The sequence below is a fragment of the Copadichromis virginalis genome, linkage group LG20 (genome assembly GCF_057382275.1).
Source record: "Copadichromis virginalis isolate Kocher_CV1m ecotype Utaka linkage group LG20, C_Virginalis_male_GT1.1, whole genome shotgun sequence".
NCBI lineage: Eukaryota > Metazoa > Chordata > Actinopteri > Cichliformes > Cichlidae > Copadichromis > Copadichromis virginalis.
In genome coordinates, this window is record NC_140637.1 from 27,982,699 (window position 1) to 28,002,777 (window position 20,079).

At 40.7% G+C, this 20,079-nt stretch overlaps 2 protein-coding genes across 3 annotated transcripts; one reads left to right on the forward strand and one right to left on the reverse strand.

Annotated features, from left to right (window-relative positions):
- The first annotated feature begins 25 nt into the window (after positions 1-25).
- Positions 26-13,044, forward strand: itih6 (inter-alpha-trypsin inhibitor heavy chain family member 6). 2 transcript variants are annotated; one of them, XM_085444368.1, is made up of 17 exons: positions 26-642; positions 1,351-1,386; positions 2,108-2,262; positions 3,972-4,082; positions 4,235-4,485; positions 4,705-4,874; positions 4,974-5,090; positions 5,217-5,388; positions 5,511-7,085; positions 7,231-7,263; positions 8,488-8,505; positions 8,617-8,664; positions 8,755-8,775; positions 8,862-8,957; positions 9,048-9,161; positions 9,243-9,626; positions 10,772-13,044. In XM_085444368.1, exons 1-17 carry the CDS (start codon positions 523-525, stop codon positions 11,032-11,034), a joined length of 3,684 nt encoding a protein of 1,227 aa, XP_085300494.1. In that variant the 5' UTR covers positions 26-522; the 3' UTR covers positions 11,035-13,044. The 2 variants fall into 2 exon arrangements, with proteins under 2 accessions (XP_085300494.1, XP_085300495.1); XM_085444369.1 differs by having other exon boundaries at positions 8,913-8,957.
- On the reverse strand, positions 11,610-20,044 carry gdi1 (GDP dissociation inhibitor 1). Its single transcript, XM_085444374.1, has 11 exons — positions 19,719-20,044; positions 18,647-18,754; positions 18,369-18,468; positions 17,472-17,606; positions 17,188-17,386; positions 16,877-17,008; positions 16,675-16,774; positions 16,358-16,529; positions 15,560-15,704; positions 15,394-15,448; positions 11,610-14,406 (listed from the first exon to the last, which is right to left on the reverse strand). The coding sequence occupies exons 1-11, from the start codon at positions 19,761-19,763 to the stop codon at positions 14,254-14,256; spliced, it is 1,344 nt and encodes a 447-aa protein (XP_085300500.1). The 5' UTR covers positions 19,764-20,044; the 3' UTR covers positions 11,610-14,253.
- Positions 20,045-20,079: the final 35 nt, after the last annotated feature.

The following is a 20,079-nucleotide window of genomic DNA, read 5'->3' on the forward strand; positions in this document are numbered from 1 at the left end:
ATTCTTCCCACATACCTAATGACCAATGTTACTGTTTCCTTTTTTTTTTTCCTTTTTCTTTTAAATAATGGGTCTTTGAGAAATGTCGCTCGAGTGAAACGAAAACATTTGGCAGTAATTAGAAAAAAAATACGACTGTGATTATTTTAAGGAGCGCTGTTACGGAGAAGCTGGGGAGGGGAGACTGTTTTGGTGTTTTCCTGAAGTTCTCGTTAAGTCCCCAAAGTTTCCAGTATATATGAATGCATGCTGGAAGCGGCCTCCTCCTTTTCCGTGAAAAGTCGTGCAGGTTTCTAAATGAACTTCACTCTCTTTGGCATTTTTTCTTCCACAACACCTCACGGATGTTTGGCTCCTTTCTGAATGTATTTTTATGTCAATATCAAAGCCGCAGTTTAGGTGACGCGAGAGAGGGGGTGGACTGCCCACTGCAAAAAGTGTAAAAATTAGGCGTGTGCTCTGCTTGCTTCAGTCAGCGTGAGACCACTGGACGATTTCCTTATTTTTCAGCACCAAGTCCAAATGATTAAGGGCAAAATGTTTTTAAAGGTTCCCTGTGTTCTAGTCTTCTTCACTTTGTACATGCGAGAGGGATTATCAGAGGATTATGACGCAAAAGTTAGCACGAATATTAATTTACAGGTAAGATTTTGGTTTTTTATTACACAGTTAATGCTGCTTTCTGAAATATCATCCCTATTGCATTAGGACAATATTAATGACGCAGAGCTTTATATTTAATGCATTTTAAACGCACAAACATGCATCTAAATCCAGTAAATCTCAGTCAACCCTTTGCGAAATATTTAAAATTTATTAAAGCTATATTTCCTAAAGTGAAAGTTTGCACAATGGAGAACTATATAATAAGATTACCAAAAAAGATCTTATTATATAGTCCTATTTTTCTGTAACCCGTATAATTAATGTTGCGTAACTTTCTCTTTAGGGGGTTTCCACACTTACTATTTGTTTATGCTAACTTCGCACCAATACACAGGATATTTGGTAATGTATTGACACAGCAATGACTAGTGTATTGAATTAACATTGGACACCGAACAGTGCAACCCTGGCCCGGGCCTGCATACAGTGAAAGCATTTATTTCCAGTTCCACTTCCCCTCCATTCATGAATGACTTTGATTCAAACTGTTATGACACTCAATCTTGACCCAACCCTCACACAGGAAGATTGTACAGATTGATTCAAAAATGGGACATTTTGGACAAGTTATTGAACCAAGAATCTCTTGTTACACTTACAAAATGTGCCATTTCCTAAATGCACTTGAAATACCAGTGTGGTTTGTTTTTTGTTTTTTTATGTGGTGCCTTGTTTCTTTTCCAGAGAGCAAAACGTCAAAGCAAACCAACAAAACCAGTGGTAAGTCTGTGCATTTTTTTGTAATAGTGCTAAGTAATGGCTGTTCTGTGGCTCTAACAGCTGTGCAGATTTCATTCTGTTCTGTTGGTTGCACAACCTGAACTGAACAACAAGCTTCACAGTCAACCACCACTGCCTCTCAGGATATCTTCAGTAACTCCACTGTGGGATTTTTCCTTCAGGTTACTTCAGTCTGTAGCAGTTCCCTGGTAACATACAGTAATTCTTGGGCAAACCACAGCTTTCCTAAATACCGCTGAGGTGGAAGCCTGATGTGGCTGTCTCTGCCCCCTGCCTGTCGCCTTGTCCTGCACTAATGTGGCCAGCATTAACCAGATTGGTCTCAGTAGGCGCCAGCAGTCCCTAAGTAAACAACAGGAGGGCACAGACACCCTGCAGGGAACTGCTTTGTGTTGTTTCACTGGCTTGATGCAGGAGAATCAGTAATATATAAAAAAAGAAAAACAAGGATACCACATTGACAGTAAGTTCATATGCATGTGGCAACTGGGAAAGATTCATACAGGTGGCAAATCTACAGTAAACTGTAATTTATTTATTTTTATTTCTATTTTTGCAGTCAGTTGATTTGATTGACGTCTTGTATTTTTACAGTAAAACAGGGCTTTGCTCCTATGTGACGAGAATCTCCTGTAAATCCTTCAGTTTGCTGCTTTCTTCTCCAACCTTTAAGTTATTCACTTATTTTTTATGTCTCCAGCTGAAGGTGACAGACTACCTTGTTAAGTGTTCAGTGGTGTCCCGCTATGCTGTTACTACAGTCCAGAGTTCAGTGTGGAACCAGCTCCCAATAACTAAGGAGGCTGCCTTTGAGGTGGACCTGCCCTCCTCTGCTTTCATCTCTAACTTCACCATGTAAGTCGGCCCAGTATTATCAAGTCTGCTACCTATGGTATCATTTCTTTGTTAGTGTGCCTGTGTTCTTTCTGTTTCCTTTTCTTCTTCTCTACTTGTTTGCTCTTACTTTAAAAGCCTGAAACAGCACCCAATCTGTGTCTCACTCTTTTGAATAACTGTCTTCCAGTAGTGTTCACTGTATATTGATTAAAATATAATAATGCATAGCTACTAAGTCCCACATTATAGAGTGGACAAGAAAAAAAACGCTTTTTGTCTGCTATATAGAGAGAAGACAAGATACAAATAATAGAAAAAAAGCAGTATCAATATAAATATGTAGAGTATCTCACAATTGAGAAATAACGCAAATTGAAATGAACAAAAGTAATCGTTTTCATTGGTGGCCTGAATCATAAAGTAAAACTTGAGACAAATTAGTAGAAATTAGTACGTGTAGATCATTTTTGCTCTAGGAAACTAGAATTCTGGTCTGGAGTAGATGCATAATTTTATGACCGAGAGGTTTCAAAACCGCTCCCCTTTAAAAATGCTAAATATAAACAAGACAAATAAGTCAACACTGCAGGCCAAACAGCAAGCCCGGAGTTGAATTTGGGAGCGGAAGCAGGTCAGGAGGAGAAGGAACCTGAGGGTACATGAATGCCAAGCTTTGTAAACCCAAGTCCAAAAGTTAATAGGAGTTTGCCCAGTTCCCCTTTCTCCCCCATACAGTTTACTAAGGCACCTTGCCAGTTCAGATATGCTGCATAGACACACACTTACATCAGCTGTCCGTGTGTGTGTGTGTGTGTGTGTGTGTGTGTGTGTGTGTGTGTGTGTGTGTGTGTGTGTGTGTGTGTGTGTGTGTGTGTGTGTGTGTACACAGGAGGATTTAGACTTGAATTTTTTAAGTATGTGTGAGTTTGGAGCTCGTACAGCTTCTTGCACCCATAATTCTTGACATTTCTCTCTCACTCCTTGTCACACACAGACTTGCGTACATTCATAAATGTTTTCACACAGACATTCAGAACTCATAAGACTGCCTGTATGTCACTAAATACCCAGAGGAAAAAAGTTGTGGTATATGTATTGCGTTAGTTCTTTGGCATTTCGGCTTCCAACACTAAGAACTCTATGTGTAGATCACTGACGTACAGCCGTTCCTTCACCCTCTCAGCCAGCCACACATATAAATATAAGCACCTTCATTTTCCACTCTGCTCTCTCATGCCATTCTGCTCTGCTTTTCAAACAAGACCCGCTTCAAGGCTGCGGGTTTATTTTAGTTAGCTCTTGATGTTTTTTTCCCTTTGGATATATTTGTTCTGTGGACCTGACCTTAATTTAGCACCTTGTCACGTGCCAGCAGTGGTCACGATGCCTAGAAAGTGCACTGTGTGAATTTAATCTCATTTTTGAGCGCTGGTTTTGGTTGGGATTTAGCTGGGTGTAGCACACAGTGGCACTCCCCTGGAGGATCATCAGCTTGTGAGCTCTCTCGCTCCATTATTGTTATTTTTACACGAAAATTACTCTTTTCCACTCTTCCTGTTTATAACCTTCACCTCCTTTTCATGTTGTATGAACTCGATATGTATACAAGTTTGTGTGGCAGCTTTGTAATTTCTGTGGAAATACGATGTGTAAAGTAAAACAAATCATGTTTAACATCCCCGTGTGTGTCACACAGAGAGGTATTTCTTCTTTCCTTTTCCCATCAGCACTTCCAGCGGCAAGGTGTATGTGGCCCAGGTGAAGGAAAGGGCTGCTGCCAGGAAAATGTACGACACAGCTAAGAAGCAAGGAAAAACAGCAGGACTTGTCGCTACCAAGTCAGTCTTAGGGAAAATTGGAACTTTTTACCACCTTTGATAACTGCAGAATATTATGTTTTGTTTTGGGGGGGTAGTTTTTTCATGTTTGCAGTATCATACTATATTTACAGAAATACAACTTTGCAAATGTTACATTTGTGGTTTTGCAGAGAGAGGGAAATTGAGAAGTTTCGTGTTGCAGTGAGTGTGCCATCAGGGGCTAGGGTGTCCTTCTTCCTGACGTACGAGGAGCTGTTACAGCGTCGGCTCGGCCGCTATGAGCTCACTCTGGGTCTGAGGCCCGGTCAACTTGTCCAGAACCTCACATTAGATGTCTGCATAAGAGAGAGGACAGGCATCAGTTTTCTTAAGGTCCTTCCTCTTAGGACAAGCCAAGCGGTCACCAACACCCCAGCTCAAGGTAAAATCTGAACGGTTAGCCATCAGAATATTTACATGTGCATTATTTGACTTAACATAATGTCTTGTTTTTGCTGGCTGTAATTTCATACCACACAGGGATGGTATATTCTTAAATGGTTGGTGAGAAAAATGCAAATAAGTCTACTTACTTTGATGGAAATTTTGTAAATTCTCTTCTATTGGTTTTGAGTCCAACCTCATGGCATGTTTCCCACAGCTAATGCCGATGCCCCTGCCTCTACTCATGTCGAGCAGAGTCCCGAGTGTGCTCGGGTCCGCTACACTCCGACTCTAAATCAACAGAAGAGCATTTCTCCCAATGGTCTTAATGCTGATTTCATCATCCAGTATGATGTGGATCTAAAAGACCTCATAGGTGATGTTCAGGTCAGCACCTTTCATTCCTGACTTTGTCACACTATAAACATGTAATACCGATAGAAGCAAAGGTTGCTTTTAACAATCTCTTTTCTCACTCACTGTCAGGTGTATGATGGCTACTTTGTGCATTACTTTGCACCTAGGGGACTTCCTGTGGTTCCTAAGGATGTTATATTTGTCATTGATGTCAGTAGCTCAATGATAGGCAATAAGATAAAGCAGGTAAAGTGGACAAAGGCTCATTTGGATAGCTAGACCTGTATTAAGTGTCTTAAGATGAAGAAACTTGCTCACATATGACAGCAACGTCGGTTTTCTGTAAATAATTCCAAGAATTTCTGTCAGTAGACAAAGCAAGCTATGAGCACCATCCTTGGGGACCTTAGAGAGGGAGACCACTTCAACATCATCACCTTCTCGGACAAGGTTCACACTTGGAAAAAAGGCAAAACAGTGCGGGCAACTCGGCAGAATGTATGGGAAGCCAAAGAGTTTGTGAAGAGGATTATAGCAGAAGGATGTGAGTCCAAAACTGATACTGACTGAACTGCTGCACTGTACACAATTTGAATCATTGCATCAGCTGATTGTTAAACTTGTGCCTTCAACTAATTCTCTCCTTTTTCCACTCCTTTGTGTCAGGGACCAATATTAATGCAGCTCTGCTCTCAGCTGCCCAGCTTGTCAATCCTCCATCCTCTGGCCCTTCCAGACGCACCTCATCTCATCGTGTTCCTCTGGTGATTTTCCTCACTGATGGGGAAGCAACCATTGGAGTCACATCCAGTGAGACTATCCTCAGTAATGCCAAGAAGGCTTTGGGCTCGGCCTCTCTGTTTGGCCTTGCCTTTGGAGATGATGCAGACTTCCTGCTTCTCAAACGCCTGGCTCTGGAAAACCGAGGTGTAGCCCGGATGGTGTATGAAGATGCAGATGCAGCCTTGCAGCTTAAGGACTTCTATGATGAAGTAGCTAGCCCTTTGTTATCAGACATACAGCTGTCTTATCTGGATGATCAAGCATTTGATGTCACCCGCTCCCTTTTTCCAAACTACTTCCAAGGATCTGAGTTGGTTGTGACTGGGAGAGTTAAGACCGGGGTCAAAGATTTAAAGGTGCTAGTCTCAGCTATAGATTCAAAGCAGCAAATGAAGCTGGAGAACGACGTGTTTATTTCCCAAGAAAATGGGACAACAGATTCACTTGAGTGTTCGGGAGATTTAGAAGGGATATCCAGCTTTGTTCATCGCCTCTGGGCATATTTCACTATCAAAGAGCTTCTACTGGCTAAACTGAATTCTACTGATCCTGCAACTCAAAAGTTGCTAACAGATAAAGCAACCAACCTCTCCCTCAAATATAACTTTGTTACACCAGTCACTTCTTTAGTTGTAGTTAAGCCAGATGAAGATGAAGCAACTCAAAGTCCAACCACTCCAGAACCCACCACAGCTGCCACTATAACCACAACAGCAACAACTACAGCTACAACCAAAATGTCAGCTGCTGGTGTAGCAAAGAAGTCCGGCTCACCACCTAACCTTAAGCATAAGAAGTTAAATCCAGGCCTGCCTAAGTCACCTCCAAATACCCTAAAACCCCCCAAAACATCAGTGGTTACATCATCCAAAAAAGCAGCTACAACCTCAAGTCCGAGCTCTATGAAAACAGCCCCTGCACCATTCTCTGCTAAAAAGCTCACTCCTTCCCATAATGGCCTGAAAACGTCTCCTCCTCCTCCAGCTGGAAAGATACCCACTTCTCTGCTAAAGATTTTAAAAACAGCACCACCTCCTGCACCTGGAAAGGTCTCCACTCCCCTGCCCAATGCCAAGAAACCAAATACTCCCACAACCACCCCTATGCTGACATTCACCACCAGTCTCTCACCACCACTAAGTTCAGTCAGAACTAACCCTGCCCCCCTACCCAGTACAGCACGGACAGCTCTCCCTCCTGTCAAAGTGACTCTAAGAGCAAAGAACAGCACATCGTCTGCTCCATATGCTCACCTGTCCGAAAGCACTCCTTCCCTCACTCACTTGTCATCTACACTAACCTCTCCCACTCCAGCTCCAGCTCCAGCAGTGGAAAACAACATCACAAAATCAAATGTTGACACAGACCTGAGGATTGCCACCCTAGTGTCAGCTACCTTTGCTCCCATGCCTGGCGTAACAGATGGGGAACAACTGTGGGAGGCAGCACAGCTTCTGGGTAGGTTACACCTCGTCTCATCTGTTGTGTGCTGAGCTTAATTCACAGTCAAAGCTTTTTTTGCAACCTGGGAGTTATAAGGTGGATGATGAGGAGTAGACTGTTTGTTTATCATTTATTGAACTGTTTATTGTCTCTCCACTAGATGTCTCTTCTTCCATTCAAATTCAAAGACGAGGTAAAACTGGATTTCCTCTCTATAACAAACACTTTGTTAGTCAAAGCGCTATTTGTATATATTTGTATAGATTTGTACCTGTTTATACTGGAGCTAGTAGTAATAGTTATATCATATACAAGAATAGAATTTACTTAAAGGGGACCTATTGTAGTGCCCTGTACTTTTATTCTTGGATTCTAGAGTAGGTTAACATAAGTCTAAGTTTAGAATAATTCCTGTTCATCTTATACTGGACCTTGACATAGCTCTTTAATTTATCTGCCATCTGAAATCTGTTAATACACGCTTTAATTAAAGGCAAAAAAAAAAAAAAAAACTTGACTGGCAGCACCTCAAAAACAGAAGGGTTCACTGCAAGTGGGCAGGACTAAAAAGTTAGGACACACTCGAGATTATGGACAAGTTTAATAAAAAAACCAAAATGAAACTCTTGTACATAGTGAACATACTGTAGTGGTCAGATATGCTAAATGCGGACATCCTGATCACTCTTTGGGTATCTTTATTTCATATCAGGACCAATTTCCTGGTTCAGTATGGCAAAGGAAACTCAGCTTACTGCAGGTCACTGAAGAACTCAGCTGATGTTGTTGTGTTGTTGTACATTTTTCCTGTATTATCGAAAGCAGGAAATTTTGAAAAATAAGAAAATGCCTCACTTTGACCGAGTTCATCCAAAGACAAAGAAGGAGGGATGGACAAATAGGATGAAAAAAAATAGAAAGTGATAATTGAGCATAATAGTTCCCCTTCATAAAATTGTCTCTGGAAATTAAAGCATCTGACAACATTGGAGGGGAAATTATTCTCTGGTGGAAATGTTCGCTTTAAAGAATTAAAGAAATGCTTTATTTTCAGTGTTGAAGCAAAAACAACATATTTTATAATTGTAAGTAAGTAAGTAAAATTTATTTATATAGCGCTTTTCACAGATAAAAAATCACAAAGTGCTTTACAACACAGGAAATGGAAATATAAACAATATAACAGTAAATAAAACAAAATTAAACTATAAAACTATAAAAACAACATAAGAGGAAATTAATCAAATGCTTTTCAAAATTGTGTTATATATATTTTAAAATGATAAATTTGCATTTTAAAATACTGTACACAGTTCTTAGATTCAGTAACATTATCTAGCTGTTAAAATACACCATGACAACTATATATATCAGAATATAAATCAGTAATAATTTGCACATCTTTTCTATTAAATAGATATTGACCTGGTGAAAGGTAAGCATCATGATTAAATCATTATATTCTGTTATTTCTAAAATCAGCTCCTTTGGTGAGCAGTGCAGTGTGAAGTGAACCTGCTTTTCATACATTGTTTCCATTTCTCAGACTATGATGCAACCTATGAATATGATTACGATGACGATCAAGATAACTGTAAGTTTTCAATGTATATTGGAAGCAATACTCTACTCTCACTTACGACCTGAAATGTTTCTTTACAATACATGTCTGACTTATTTTCAGGGTATATTACTGACACTTTTGGTGAGTATTTGAGAATGCAAAAGCTGCATATAAAGTCATTAACTGTAAAGATGCTGCTTGCAATACAGTCCTGTCATTGGTTTCAGTGCTTGGGAGTGAGGAGGATTGTCCTTTAGCTGAATGTCTTGTGTTTTTAGAGCCTCAACCCAAAATGGGAGCCATCAGGGGATTCTCCTCATCAGGTTGAGTCAACATTTTATTTATTTTCTCTTTAGTAGGCCCTTAAACTAATTTCAGTAGTTAATGTATATACTAAATATTATCTTTTGCAGTTGATGGAGATCCTCATTTTGTGGTCCAGCTAGCAAAGCTTCACCAAAACCTGTGTTTCACAGTAGATGGCAGGGCTAATGATGTCCTCAGACTGCTGGAAGACCCAGAGAGAAGTATGCAGAGCAATAAGATCTATAATCTGACACTGTAATTTTGGTGTTTAAACGTCTACATATGTCTCCTTTCTCTTCAAGATATCATTGTAGATGGCCACCTAATGGGGGCTCCCTCCAAAGATGGTGTTGAAGACCGTTTGCGAAACTACTTTGACCAGCTCACAATCTCCGCGGTCACGGGCAACTCTGGTGACATCATGATCACACTCACGCTGGACGCTGTAGTTTTGGAAGGTGAAGGGCGGGATACGCTTCCCATCAATCAGCAGGGATCAGTGACGAGGCAAGGCGTGACTGTTACTGTGGACAACCACCAGAGCTGCTGGATCGAGCTGGCAGAGGGCGTGCAGTTCCTGGTCCTGTTCCATCATTATAAACATCCAAGCTACCTGCAGTTGGCTCACCTGGGCTTTTACATCACAGATGGGCGAGGGCTTTCTGACTCCACCCAAGGCCTTCTGGGTGCGTACACTGAAGCTTCCACTGAAAATGAATATGTTGTTTTGTTTTGGTACATATGGCATAAAACACTTAAAATACTTAATTGCAGATAAAAAGCTCCCACTTACAAAACCATTTTAAATACTACACTGTTGGCTACTGTGCCCAGTGGTTTAAAAGAAAGCTGGCCACGACATTCAATTTTCATTTCTTTAGATGTGATATCAGTTATAGAAAGAGAGTTGTTGTATTCAGTCTTACTAGCTTAAAAAAAGAAGACAACTGGACTTCTTTAGTTTTCTGGAAGATGTTTCATCTCAGCCAATAGTTCCCTTGAATGTAATAAAAAAAATAAATAGCAAATAAACAAAAATATTCAGGATCAATATCTCCTTCCTGATCTGATTACTAGAAAAAAACCTGCAAACCTCACTGTCAACAGTTTAATGTACAACCTTTCTAATTTCTACCATTGCCAACCTAAACATCAGCTAACTAATGCTACAAATGTTTAAATCCCATCGCAACCGTAAGTGTCAGCGTAGGTTCTCAGTCATCCAGGTTAAGGTAGTCTAAGGAGCTAATGGGATTTGGGGTTAGTATGTCTCTTTGCTTAATCATAGACTCTATATAAAAGATTATGTAGCCACTATTACCATTACTTTGAAGCCTGTTGTTGACCATTTTTACTATTTTATTTGACTATTTTACCATTTAAAGCATTTCATCATCATAGTTTTTTGAAGTATGATGCATCATTAATAATGTAGTGGACCTGACAGTGTAAATGGGGGCTGCTGCATATTCATACTGTACTGACTTGTCAGCCAACTCCAGTACTTGATGTGATGATGACTGTTTTGTAATATACCAAACAAGCATTATGTAAACAATCTCTTGTACACATGGATTTTAAAACTTTTAACAAAAGAATGTAGCACACTACAGAAGGCCTTACTTTTTAGACTCGAAGACACTTTCCATCTTTTATGTACAGTCTATGATCTTAGTGTTAAATGTAATTGATAAATAGAGCAATCAAACGTGCTTATTTACTCAATCAAGTGTCAAAAAATAATAATCGGATACCTCAAATTTATAGATGAATACAGGAAGTGAGTTTAAGTTGTTACTTCTCATCATTTCTGTCCTTTATCCATCTGCAGGCCAGTTTCAACGCGCTGACATTAATATAACAGTGGTGAAAGACTACGTGGATGAAGGTCTTCATCGAGTTAAGAAGGAACAAATTCTGGCCAGAGGGATCCTGAGGTGGGGATCAGAGCAAATGCCAGTTACCCTGCAAGACAAGACGCTGAAGGACTCGGTGCAAAAACGCCACCGAAGCAGCTGCTGGGTGGTGCCCAAGACAGAGATAGAGAGACTACTGGGTCATTCGTATGAGAGCTACGTGGTGAATCATGTGTAATTCTAGCCGAGTCATTTCCACCATGTTGTCTGTTTGCTGCACAGCTCAAGTCACAGCAGGTAATGTGGATAGGTTATCACAAAAGGATGAACCAAAGCTGGGATCCAACTGGGTTAGTTGCCTGAATGGCTTTCTGGAAGGGTGGGACAGATTACAGACTGCAAAGAAAAGTTTCCTGTAAAGAAGTAAATACAGCAAAGGATTGAATGGTGCCCTTGTTCCATCTCCACCACTGAATTTGAACCAGATTCAAGCTTCGTATCTATGACAGAGACGCAATGTACTCCTGGTCGCATGGCAACTACAAAATATCCAATGGTTGCTGCAGCAGTTTGCGCATGCTCCAAAATGTCTTGCAAAACAACCCTGTTTACAAGTTGTTTATCAGATTATTCTTATATTTTATGATTGAATTTTTGATAGTCAAAAGCTATCTTTCAGAATTACTTGTAATCATAGTGTAATTCAATAAGTTGTATTTTTAGTACAAGTGTATATAAAACATTAATGTATGTATTTGTGTATAGATAAACTTCCCGTGTCAGCATTGCATCTTTAATAAGCAACACAAATCAGCCTTTTCCAGGTTTGCCATGTGCTTTTTATTTTTCTGTCATTTCATTCATAGTTTAATTCATTTTATTTGTTACACAAGACATTAGGCATTGTTCACATACTAGTGATCAAACAAGGACAGTAAGTTTTCTACTACTCAGTCTATTTCTTTTGTCAATTTCAAGGGATATTTGTCAATAGTGGTTTTCAAAGGCCATACTAAACAGTACAACCACACATGAGGCTTTTGTTTTCAATAAATAAAAAAGAGGATAGTATCTGATGCTGAGGAAGGGTGGGTGGGGGGCTTCAGATATATCTATGTTCAAGAAGTAAACAGTATTCCAGTTATCACCAGATAATGTGTTTCCAGGATGAAGAGCACACACAATGTTAAATGACGCACAGTGCGAACACACAGCTGTATCGATTTTGACTCCAGATCTATGACTGACTGCTGCTGTTGTCCCTCCATCAAAACCTGTTTCTTAGGAATGCTAAAAATCATTAAATCCTGATGCAACACTGGAATGATCACTAAATTAGGTAAACATAACACATGACACAGCAAATAAACAAACAAAAGAAATCGGTGTGCATAACGTTTTAAATCCATTTTATCATCAGAACGTAAACTATTAGCATAGCATATTCAGCATTTGACGTAAACCCTTCCACGATACGTCAGCGAAATTCAAATAAATAGAGCTCAAAGATAAGACACGTCAACACCCCAGACGCGATAACTTTGTTTAGAGTTGTCAAGGGGTTGGTCGCGGTGGATAAAGTGAAATGGAACCGCTTCAGTTTTCAGTAAAGTAAAATGGATCGTAGCATCTCGTGTTTGTTTTGATCCATAACGAGCCAAGCCACAGATCAATCTGACTGCGAGTGTGCACTGTAGAGATATGAGGAACTGTCTCAGGTGTACAATAACACCTCTGACTCGGTAGGAAACAGCATCCTCTCTATAGTGTTCAGCCAGCTCTGCAGAGCAACATACACCACCAAACTTTTAATGTCAGCGAGCTTTGCCAATAACAGAATCACCAGTTTTGGCACAAGACTGGCCTCCCACTACATGTTAGTAAAAACAAAGCAGTCAATGTTTTGAATGGGTCCAAACATTTGAATTAGACCCAAAATTAAGGCTACAACCAAATAAAAGCATCTTGGTTCACTCTCATGGGGCGGCACTTGGAACTGTGGTTTCATACTTATGCTATGCTACAGTCTTTTGAAAATTTCTTGCTTTTCCCTCTATGTCACACTACAATTTTTTTCTGAGTTTTAATCCCAAGGGTAATGACTTATCTCAATGACAAACACAAGGGTTGAAACAACCAAGACACAATCTGGTGCTTCCACTGAGAGCCGAAATTTCAGTCTTCACTCTCTTCCCCCGCAAGTGAAACTTCGCCAAGACAACAATCTCCTCACATACATTCTTATCCTTCACCATTTCAAAAATCTTCCAGATCTCTTCACAGAAACCCTCACCTAACACAAGACAAATCCTCACCATGCCTTTTTGCCCCAATGTTCCCTTTTTCTTGTAAATGTTCAACTCGAAGACCACGGTTTCATCCTCTGCTCTGTAAACTTCATAACTTCAGCCAGTGAAATGTGCACCAAGCATATAGAAATAAAACTCTTCAATAATTTAAAATGTTAGAAAGTAAACTATTCAAATTCAAAAGTGACATCACACAACAGAGATAAACAAAGAAACTTTTTTTGTGTTTTTCTTTTTCAGGAGGGAAGGGTTGACAGTTAGTAGCCACTGATTAGCTTGCCTGCTAGCACAGGAAACACAACAGCATTGCAAAGTGAGCACTATCAGCTGACAGAACAGCCCATTTATATGTAACTTTTCATCACATTTTTTTGTTTTGTTTTTTTCCTGTTTTTGCCCGACCAACAGATTTTGCCAAAATGAGCGGCATCTATTGAAGAAACACAGGTAAAAGACCAAGTAAGAGAAAAGTGAAAGCAGGGTTGACAGGAGTGATGCGTGGAATGGTCCAGCCTTCATACCGCAGTGTCATTTGAATCTATGTACAATACTACTGTGTGTAAAAGATGCATGCACGTCCACTGGAGGTGACCCTTCCAGAGGATTCTACACTAAGCCGTTACACATCTCTCATGTCAGAGCTATCTGTTGAGACCTCTCGGTGCCATCAACCTTCCATCGACCCAACCTCTGATATGAGGAGAACGATGTTACAGGAGGAATGAAATGCTTTGGAAATTGCCAACAACAAGTAATAAATTCACCTCTAATGATAATAGTTAAGACATGATTATACTGTAAATTCTACAATGGAATGAAAAACCATATCAACCCTGCTTTTCAGTGACAGAGAAAGGGAATGTGAGCATTTGAAAAGCGTGTATGTGTGTGTCTGTGAGCATTTATGTGTCTGAATGCGTGCCAAGAGAGGGCGAGAGAGAGCGACGCGAGGAGGTGGAGGCAAACGGCTGAAGACGGGCTCAGAGGCTCAGACGCACACCCTCTCCACCACTCTCACATTTTACCCATTTTGCTTTTAAAGCACTGTTTAGGCAGCCCCGGCCCTCTACTGAAAGCCCCGTTGCCTCCAGTTTTGCATCCACCTCCTTTCCCAGCCTTGCCCTCTCTCAGAAGCCCCCCTCTCTAGCTCACTGCTCATCCTCCCCAAACACATCGTTCTGTTTGCGTTTCATGTTTTCAAAGTCAAAGTCGCTCCCGGTCGTACGTTTGTAGATGTCCTTGATGTCATTGCAAGTGGTCTCGAAGTGAGTGGTGGCATCGTAGGACCTTGATGCGAAGATCTGAGGAAAGAGTTCAATAACAAGAGTTAGATTTTACAGCATTGCTAGCAGGTCTGTGAGGCTGCAGTGCTCATTTCCAGCTTCACATTTTTATTCAAAAATATACAAAAGTAGCTTTGCATGATCCTTATTTATTGTCATACCAGGCCTCTGTGCACCTGCACAGTTTATCTGTTTGAAACAAGCAGATCTATCTCCCATCTCCTAACAAAGCTTTGTAAATGACTGAAAACAGAGGGTTTAAACACAACACAGCTCTGTGTCTAATATGAACATATTAGGGATATCCACTCATAGTAACATTATACAGAGGCAAGAGGGGAAAAAAACTCTGAATCTGATTGTTTAGAGCAGTCTGATGCTTGCAGCTAAAATTTCAAGCTGGCACCTAAACGCCTCACATGCACATACAAGCTGGCTTCAAAAGTGAGTCAATCCCCACAGCCTCCTATTCTAACATTTTAGAGCAGAAACAAATCTGGGCTTTATTTAAGGTCTTTTGGGCTATTTTAAAAACAATTAACTGTCAAATATCTTGCATTTAACTGTATTAAAAGCGCTATGCATTTGGTGAGTGAATTCTATCATTCTGTATGGAACTTAGCACTAATTAGCAGGTGTCTGCATCTATTTTATGTACTCATAGTTTATGGGTGCCTCTTGCTAACCAAACTTGTTAACCCAAGTTTGGTTAGCAACCCATTTATGGGTCCAAAATAACCAAGCGGGCCAGCTGTTGCCCATAAAATTGAAGCTTCCAAAAAGGAGATCACGATACAAGTGACATCACTAGATCATCACTACAGCCATCTTCTATGGACAGTCTATGATAGAATGATAATTACCTATCTAGTACAACATTTCTTTGCAACAAACTGGTCAACTGACCCTTCAACTCAGCCGTATTAGTTGTGGCAGCATATTAATTTGTTATATTGTAAAATACAATATTTTTTCTGGATGTTACCCTTGGAAAAAATGTCTCACCTGGCTCTCAGTACCATCATCTGTGGGCTCATAAAGGTCGCTAATAGCCACAAACCTGTGGGGAAAAAAATGTGATTTATCCCAGTTATATATGCACCCCCCCCCCCTCATGTAACTAAAAACATACATGAATTTGAATAAGCAAGACGTAAAATGTGGGACTCACTTTTGGTCGATGGGCTCCAGCAGCTCCAGAGCTGGCTCAATTTCATTCTCAGGTTCACTGGTTTCCACTGTGGTGCTGACAATAGCGATGTACTTCCCCTGGGCCGCCACGTTGTGAGCATAGGAGATCATGCACACATAGATGTCTAAAGAACAGACAAAGGAGTTAACAGGAAGAGATGGTTAAATCAAGAGTTAACTTCAAGCAGGATTAATTGACGTTTTTGTCCACTTGGAGGCAGCAGGAACGAGCTGTATACACACTGACACGTTATCGTCCCAGTTGAGTAAACAGTTGCCTGTTTATATAAGCATTCATCTGGAGTCATGTTTCTAGCCACCTGCTGTGTGTCTCATATCTCATTTCCTTTAGCTTTGCTTTTGTTTCCATAACTTTTTAACAAAAAAAAAAATCTCAGGGTTGCTCCAGTATATGCACAAGTTACTTTTTTAAATTGTCTTTCTTCTTCTTGTTGTCAAGCAAGTTGTCTATAGTGCTTATTTTCCTTCCTTCTTTTATTTTTTCCAACTTTACTGTTTAAATCAGGTGAGTAACAGTGATAGTAAATCAAAACAGTACAACTGAAACTATTAGCAGAAAGGTGCTAAAAGGCACCATGGAGCTAAGGGCAACTGCAGAGCTCATCACTTCTAGTTTGTCACATTTAACATGGAGTCTGATGTTTATTGATTAGGGATGTTAAAAAATAATCTAAATTTAATCTGTAGGGGACTAAATTTGCACCATTTCTTTGAAGAATAAAAAGCAGAAATATTGAATATAGAAAATATTGCTCACCTGAGTTGCGATTAACCTGATTCTGAGGAATGATGATCTGACAGGAGTTGGCATCATTAGTGTTTTTGATGGGATGGCTGAGGATGCAGATCACACGGATCACCTGACCCGCTTTACGGACACGGTCTGGGATGTAACTAGGGTCGCAAATGAGCTGCTTACAACGAGCCACCTGCAGTGGGAACGAGACAGTAATGATGTGAGTCTGCTGGCTAAGTGCATTTGGCTGAATAAACCTTAGGCGTAACCACTTTAAAATTTGTAATGATACTGTTAAACTTGTGTAGCTGTGGACAATAAGGCAGAATCTGCTTTACCTCGCCCTCAGACTTTACTCCAATCACTTTACCACCTTCCATCACAATCTCATCCACAGGTTTGTTCAGCATGTAGGTTCCTCCATAGATTGCACTCAACCTAAGATTACAAACGAGTATGATCCGTTAACTCGAGGAGTGGTTTTGATAGTTATGACAGACTCCATCATAAATATCAGAAGTTTAATTTAAGTTAAAATACCTGGCAAAGCCCTGTGGCAGTTCTCCCAGACCATAGAGGGGGTAGAGATAAGGGCTCTTGCCATACCGTGCCAGTGATTCACTGTAGAGTTTGATACGGTTGATCGTCTCCAAACAAGGAACATCAAGATAGCTGAAGTGGAGCAAAAGCAATGTGAGAACCCCATTGGTATCTGTTTAAGCACATAATAACAATAAACCCTTGGTATTCCCCGATAAGAACATCTGTGACTCATATTTGAAAGCATGCAACTGTGACATTAAGCAGAAATAAACAATTAAACGGTTGATGATGGGTGATGTTGTTCTTACTCATCTGTCCTGTAGAGGGCCAGGGCGTGGCCAGTGAAGTCAATGACATCCTGACCGAGGTCAAACTTCTTGTAAACGTCCCTCATCGTTGTGGTTTTAGGGTCCACGCCCTCAAAGGTCTTGGGGTCATTCTCATCAAAATTGGCCACAAAGACTAAAAACTTTCGAAACCTCCTCTTTTCAAACATTCCCATCAGATCTGTGAATTCAAACCGAGGTTTCAGCACTCTACTGTCGACGTCATCGCGTGCAAAACGTAATGAGACAACATTCAGGTGACTTACTTGAAGCTAGTGCCTCAGTCTCAGTTGATGGCACCTTGTAGATCTTTCCTCCTTTGTAGACAAAGCTGCCTTCCACTACTTTAAAGTCCAGATACCGTGTCACTTCTGTGTATAGCAGCATCTTTACAAGCTGACCTGCAATCAGGGAGGCAAACACACGCAACATCTTACAGGCTCTGTGTTAAATCCACACTACATATACAACATAACCACAAATCCCTTGAAAGCCTACAACATAACATGCTGTAACATGACGCGCACCTCACAGGAAATATAACTATATGTCGCGTTAACAAATCCCACAGCTATTGTATTTCGCCTGCTTAGTCTGGTCGATTCCTCCTATGCATTTCCAGCTACTTTTTTACCCTAGTTTTTGAATGGATCTCTAAGAGGACAACAGCCACCGTCTTAATGTAAGAACTCAGAAATGTCATCAGATTCCTGGTGGGGGATTTTGAAAATTACTAGAATAAATATGAGGAAATGCACAAAAAAGTGGAAAAACTTCATGGACAAATATGATGGCCTCTGAAAAAATACTGATTGGAACAAAGATTAAAGGCCAGGAGAGAAAAAAGTCCCAGCATTTTATTTGTTCCTGTCACGAATGGCACTGCTTATAAAACACCAGGACATGGTAAAACACCACCCACAAGCATTAATGCTGGCAAAGGTGTTGGCCACTTAAATAGGTTACATTGCCAGGTCTCCAGAGTCACCTAAACAAGCAGTTAGTGTGTGACCAACCTTGAAGAATTAAAGCATTTTGCAGTCACAGTATTAAGCTCCAGAATTACCCTGTTGAATAGTCTGAAAAGCCCTTTGGCTCTTGTGTACTTATCACGTGCTAACTTTTATGGCATTTCTTTATATAATTAGCAACAGGATTCTAACCGTTGGCCATGAGAAACTTGGGTATGAGGTCAACGTTCCAGTCACGTCCTCTGCCCATTGACTCAGGTGGGGTATCTGGCAGACTGAAGCGCTTGTACAGCTGTGGAAAAGGAAAGGAAAGCCTGTGAGGCCCATCGAATCTGAGGCTTTACAGATAATAAAGCAGTTAGCAAATGAAGACAGTAAAAGGGTGACAGATGGGACTTGAAGTAAAATGAGATATACTGAGAAACATTAAAAGTTTATTGATTGGTTTTATAGATCCCAGAAGTCCTTACCTCCTCCAGGGGGGTAATGGAAGAACTCTCCCCACCGTAGTAGGGGTTTCGGTCCATGTGCAGAACCTTCTTGCCATTCACGGACATGATCCCAGACAGAATGCATTCCTGCACGAAAACGGATTTATTTATCCAACACATCAATCACATCAATAACTCTTAGGTATAAAACAGCCCTATAATAAATCCTTCTCCTGTCAAGGCTCCAGTGTTTTAGAGATGTGTTGAATCATTCATTGAGGGGTGTAGTTTAAGTTGTCAAGATGAGAAATGTTTCTAGTATTTTGGTCTAGACCTTAGCATATGATTAGAGATAGGCACGCTGCTTAGTTTAGACACTGAAGTAAGGAGGTTCTGACAGAAGGATGCGGGGGACAGTGGAAAAGATGTACGCATGCGTGATTGCATCGTCTTAACAACGTAGCTACGATAATAATAATACTAATACTACTAATAATAATAACAATAATGTAATTAAAAATGTATTACATAAAAAAGAAAAATTGTGTGGATATGCATCGTTGTATTTGATTCCATTTATAAAACTACCAGAATATCCGCTTCCGTGTCTGCAAAGAGCTGGGAGAATAGCACAGAAAGCGCACTTCTGCCGCAGAGGGTGTGATGAGTGAAAGGAAAGTGCGGCGATAGTGGCAGCAGTGAAAAGCTCTGTCATTTAATAAACCGGAGCTCAGGCCTGCGCCAACCTCAGGATGGAGGCCTGCCTATGCAAAGAGGACCATGACACACTGTAGGGTTACGCCTAAAAGATGCTGCTGGGTGTAACACAACACTGAGCCGGCTGTGACTCTGGAAAGCAAACAACTCCCGGTCGAGGAACTATTTTCTTCTCGTCGTGTACAAGCAGATCAGCTGGTGCGGTTTATTTCCAAAGCGCATCTCTTGTGATAAATTTCTAATGTGACACGCACGCCGGGAAGCAAGGGGCTTCCACTCTTTGGCTAGGATAGAGGATATCGGGCCTCTGGTCTGGCTAAAACCATCCTTTGGGAAGCTGACAGAATCAATTCGGTGTGTTTCTGTGCAGACAAAACGAAGCTTGACTACTCACTGTGAGTCCGGTGCCCAAAACGATCACATCATATTCCTCATCCATGTTGTCTCACCGCCTCTCCCGTCTCGCCCTCTTTTTGCCTTGAGAAATGAAGGGTATTGAAAGCAAATAAAATTGGTTAGTCCACAAACCGGGTAACTGTCTCTCACTGTCTCTGCACAGGTCCTTTAAATTGCTCTTCAAAGTAAAATATTATTTATTAATCATTGGGTATAAATGGCCAATGGAATACACAGTCCACACTGTCACCGGCGAGGACGACCAAAGATGGCCCTGATCGTGGAGCAGTCTAGAACAATGTCACTGCGCGTCGGCAAATAGTGCGCATCCTCCTTCCCTATTTCCCATCCTGCCACAC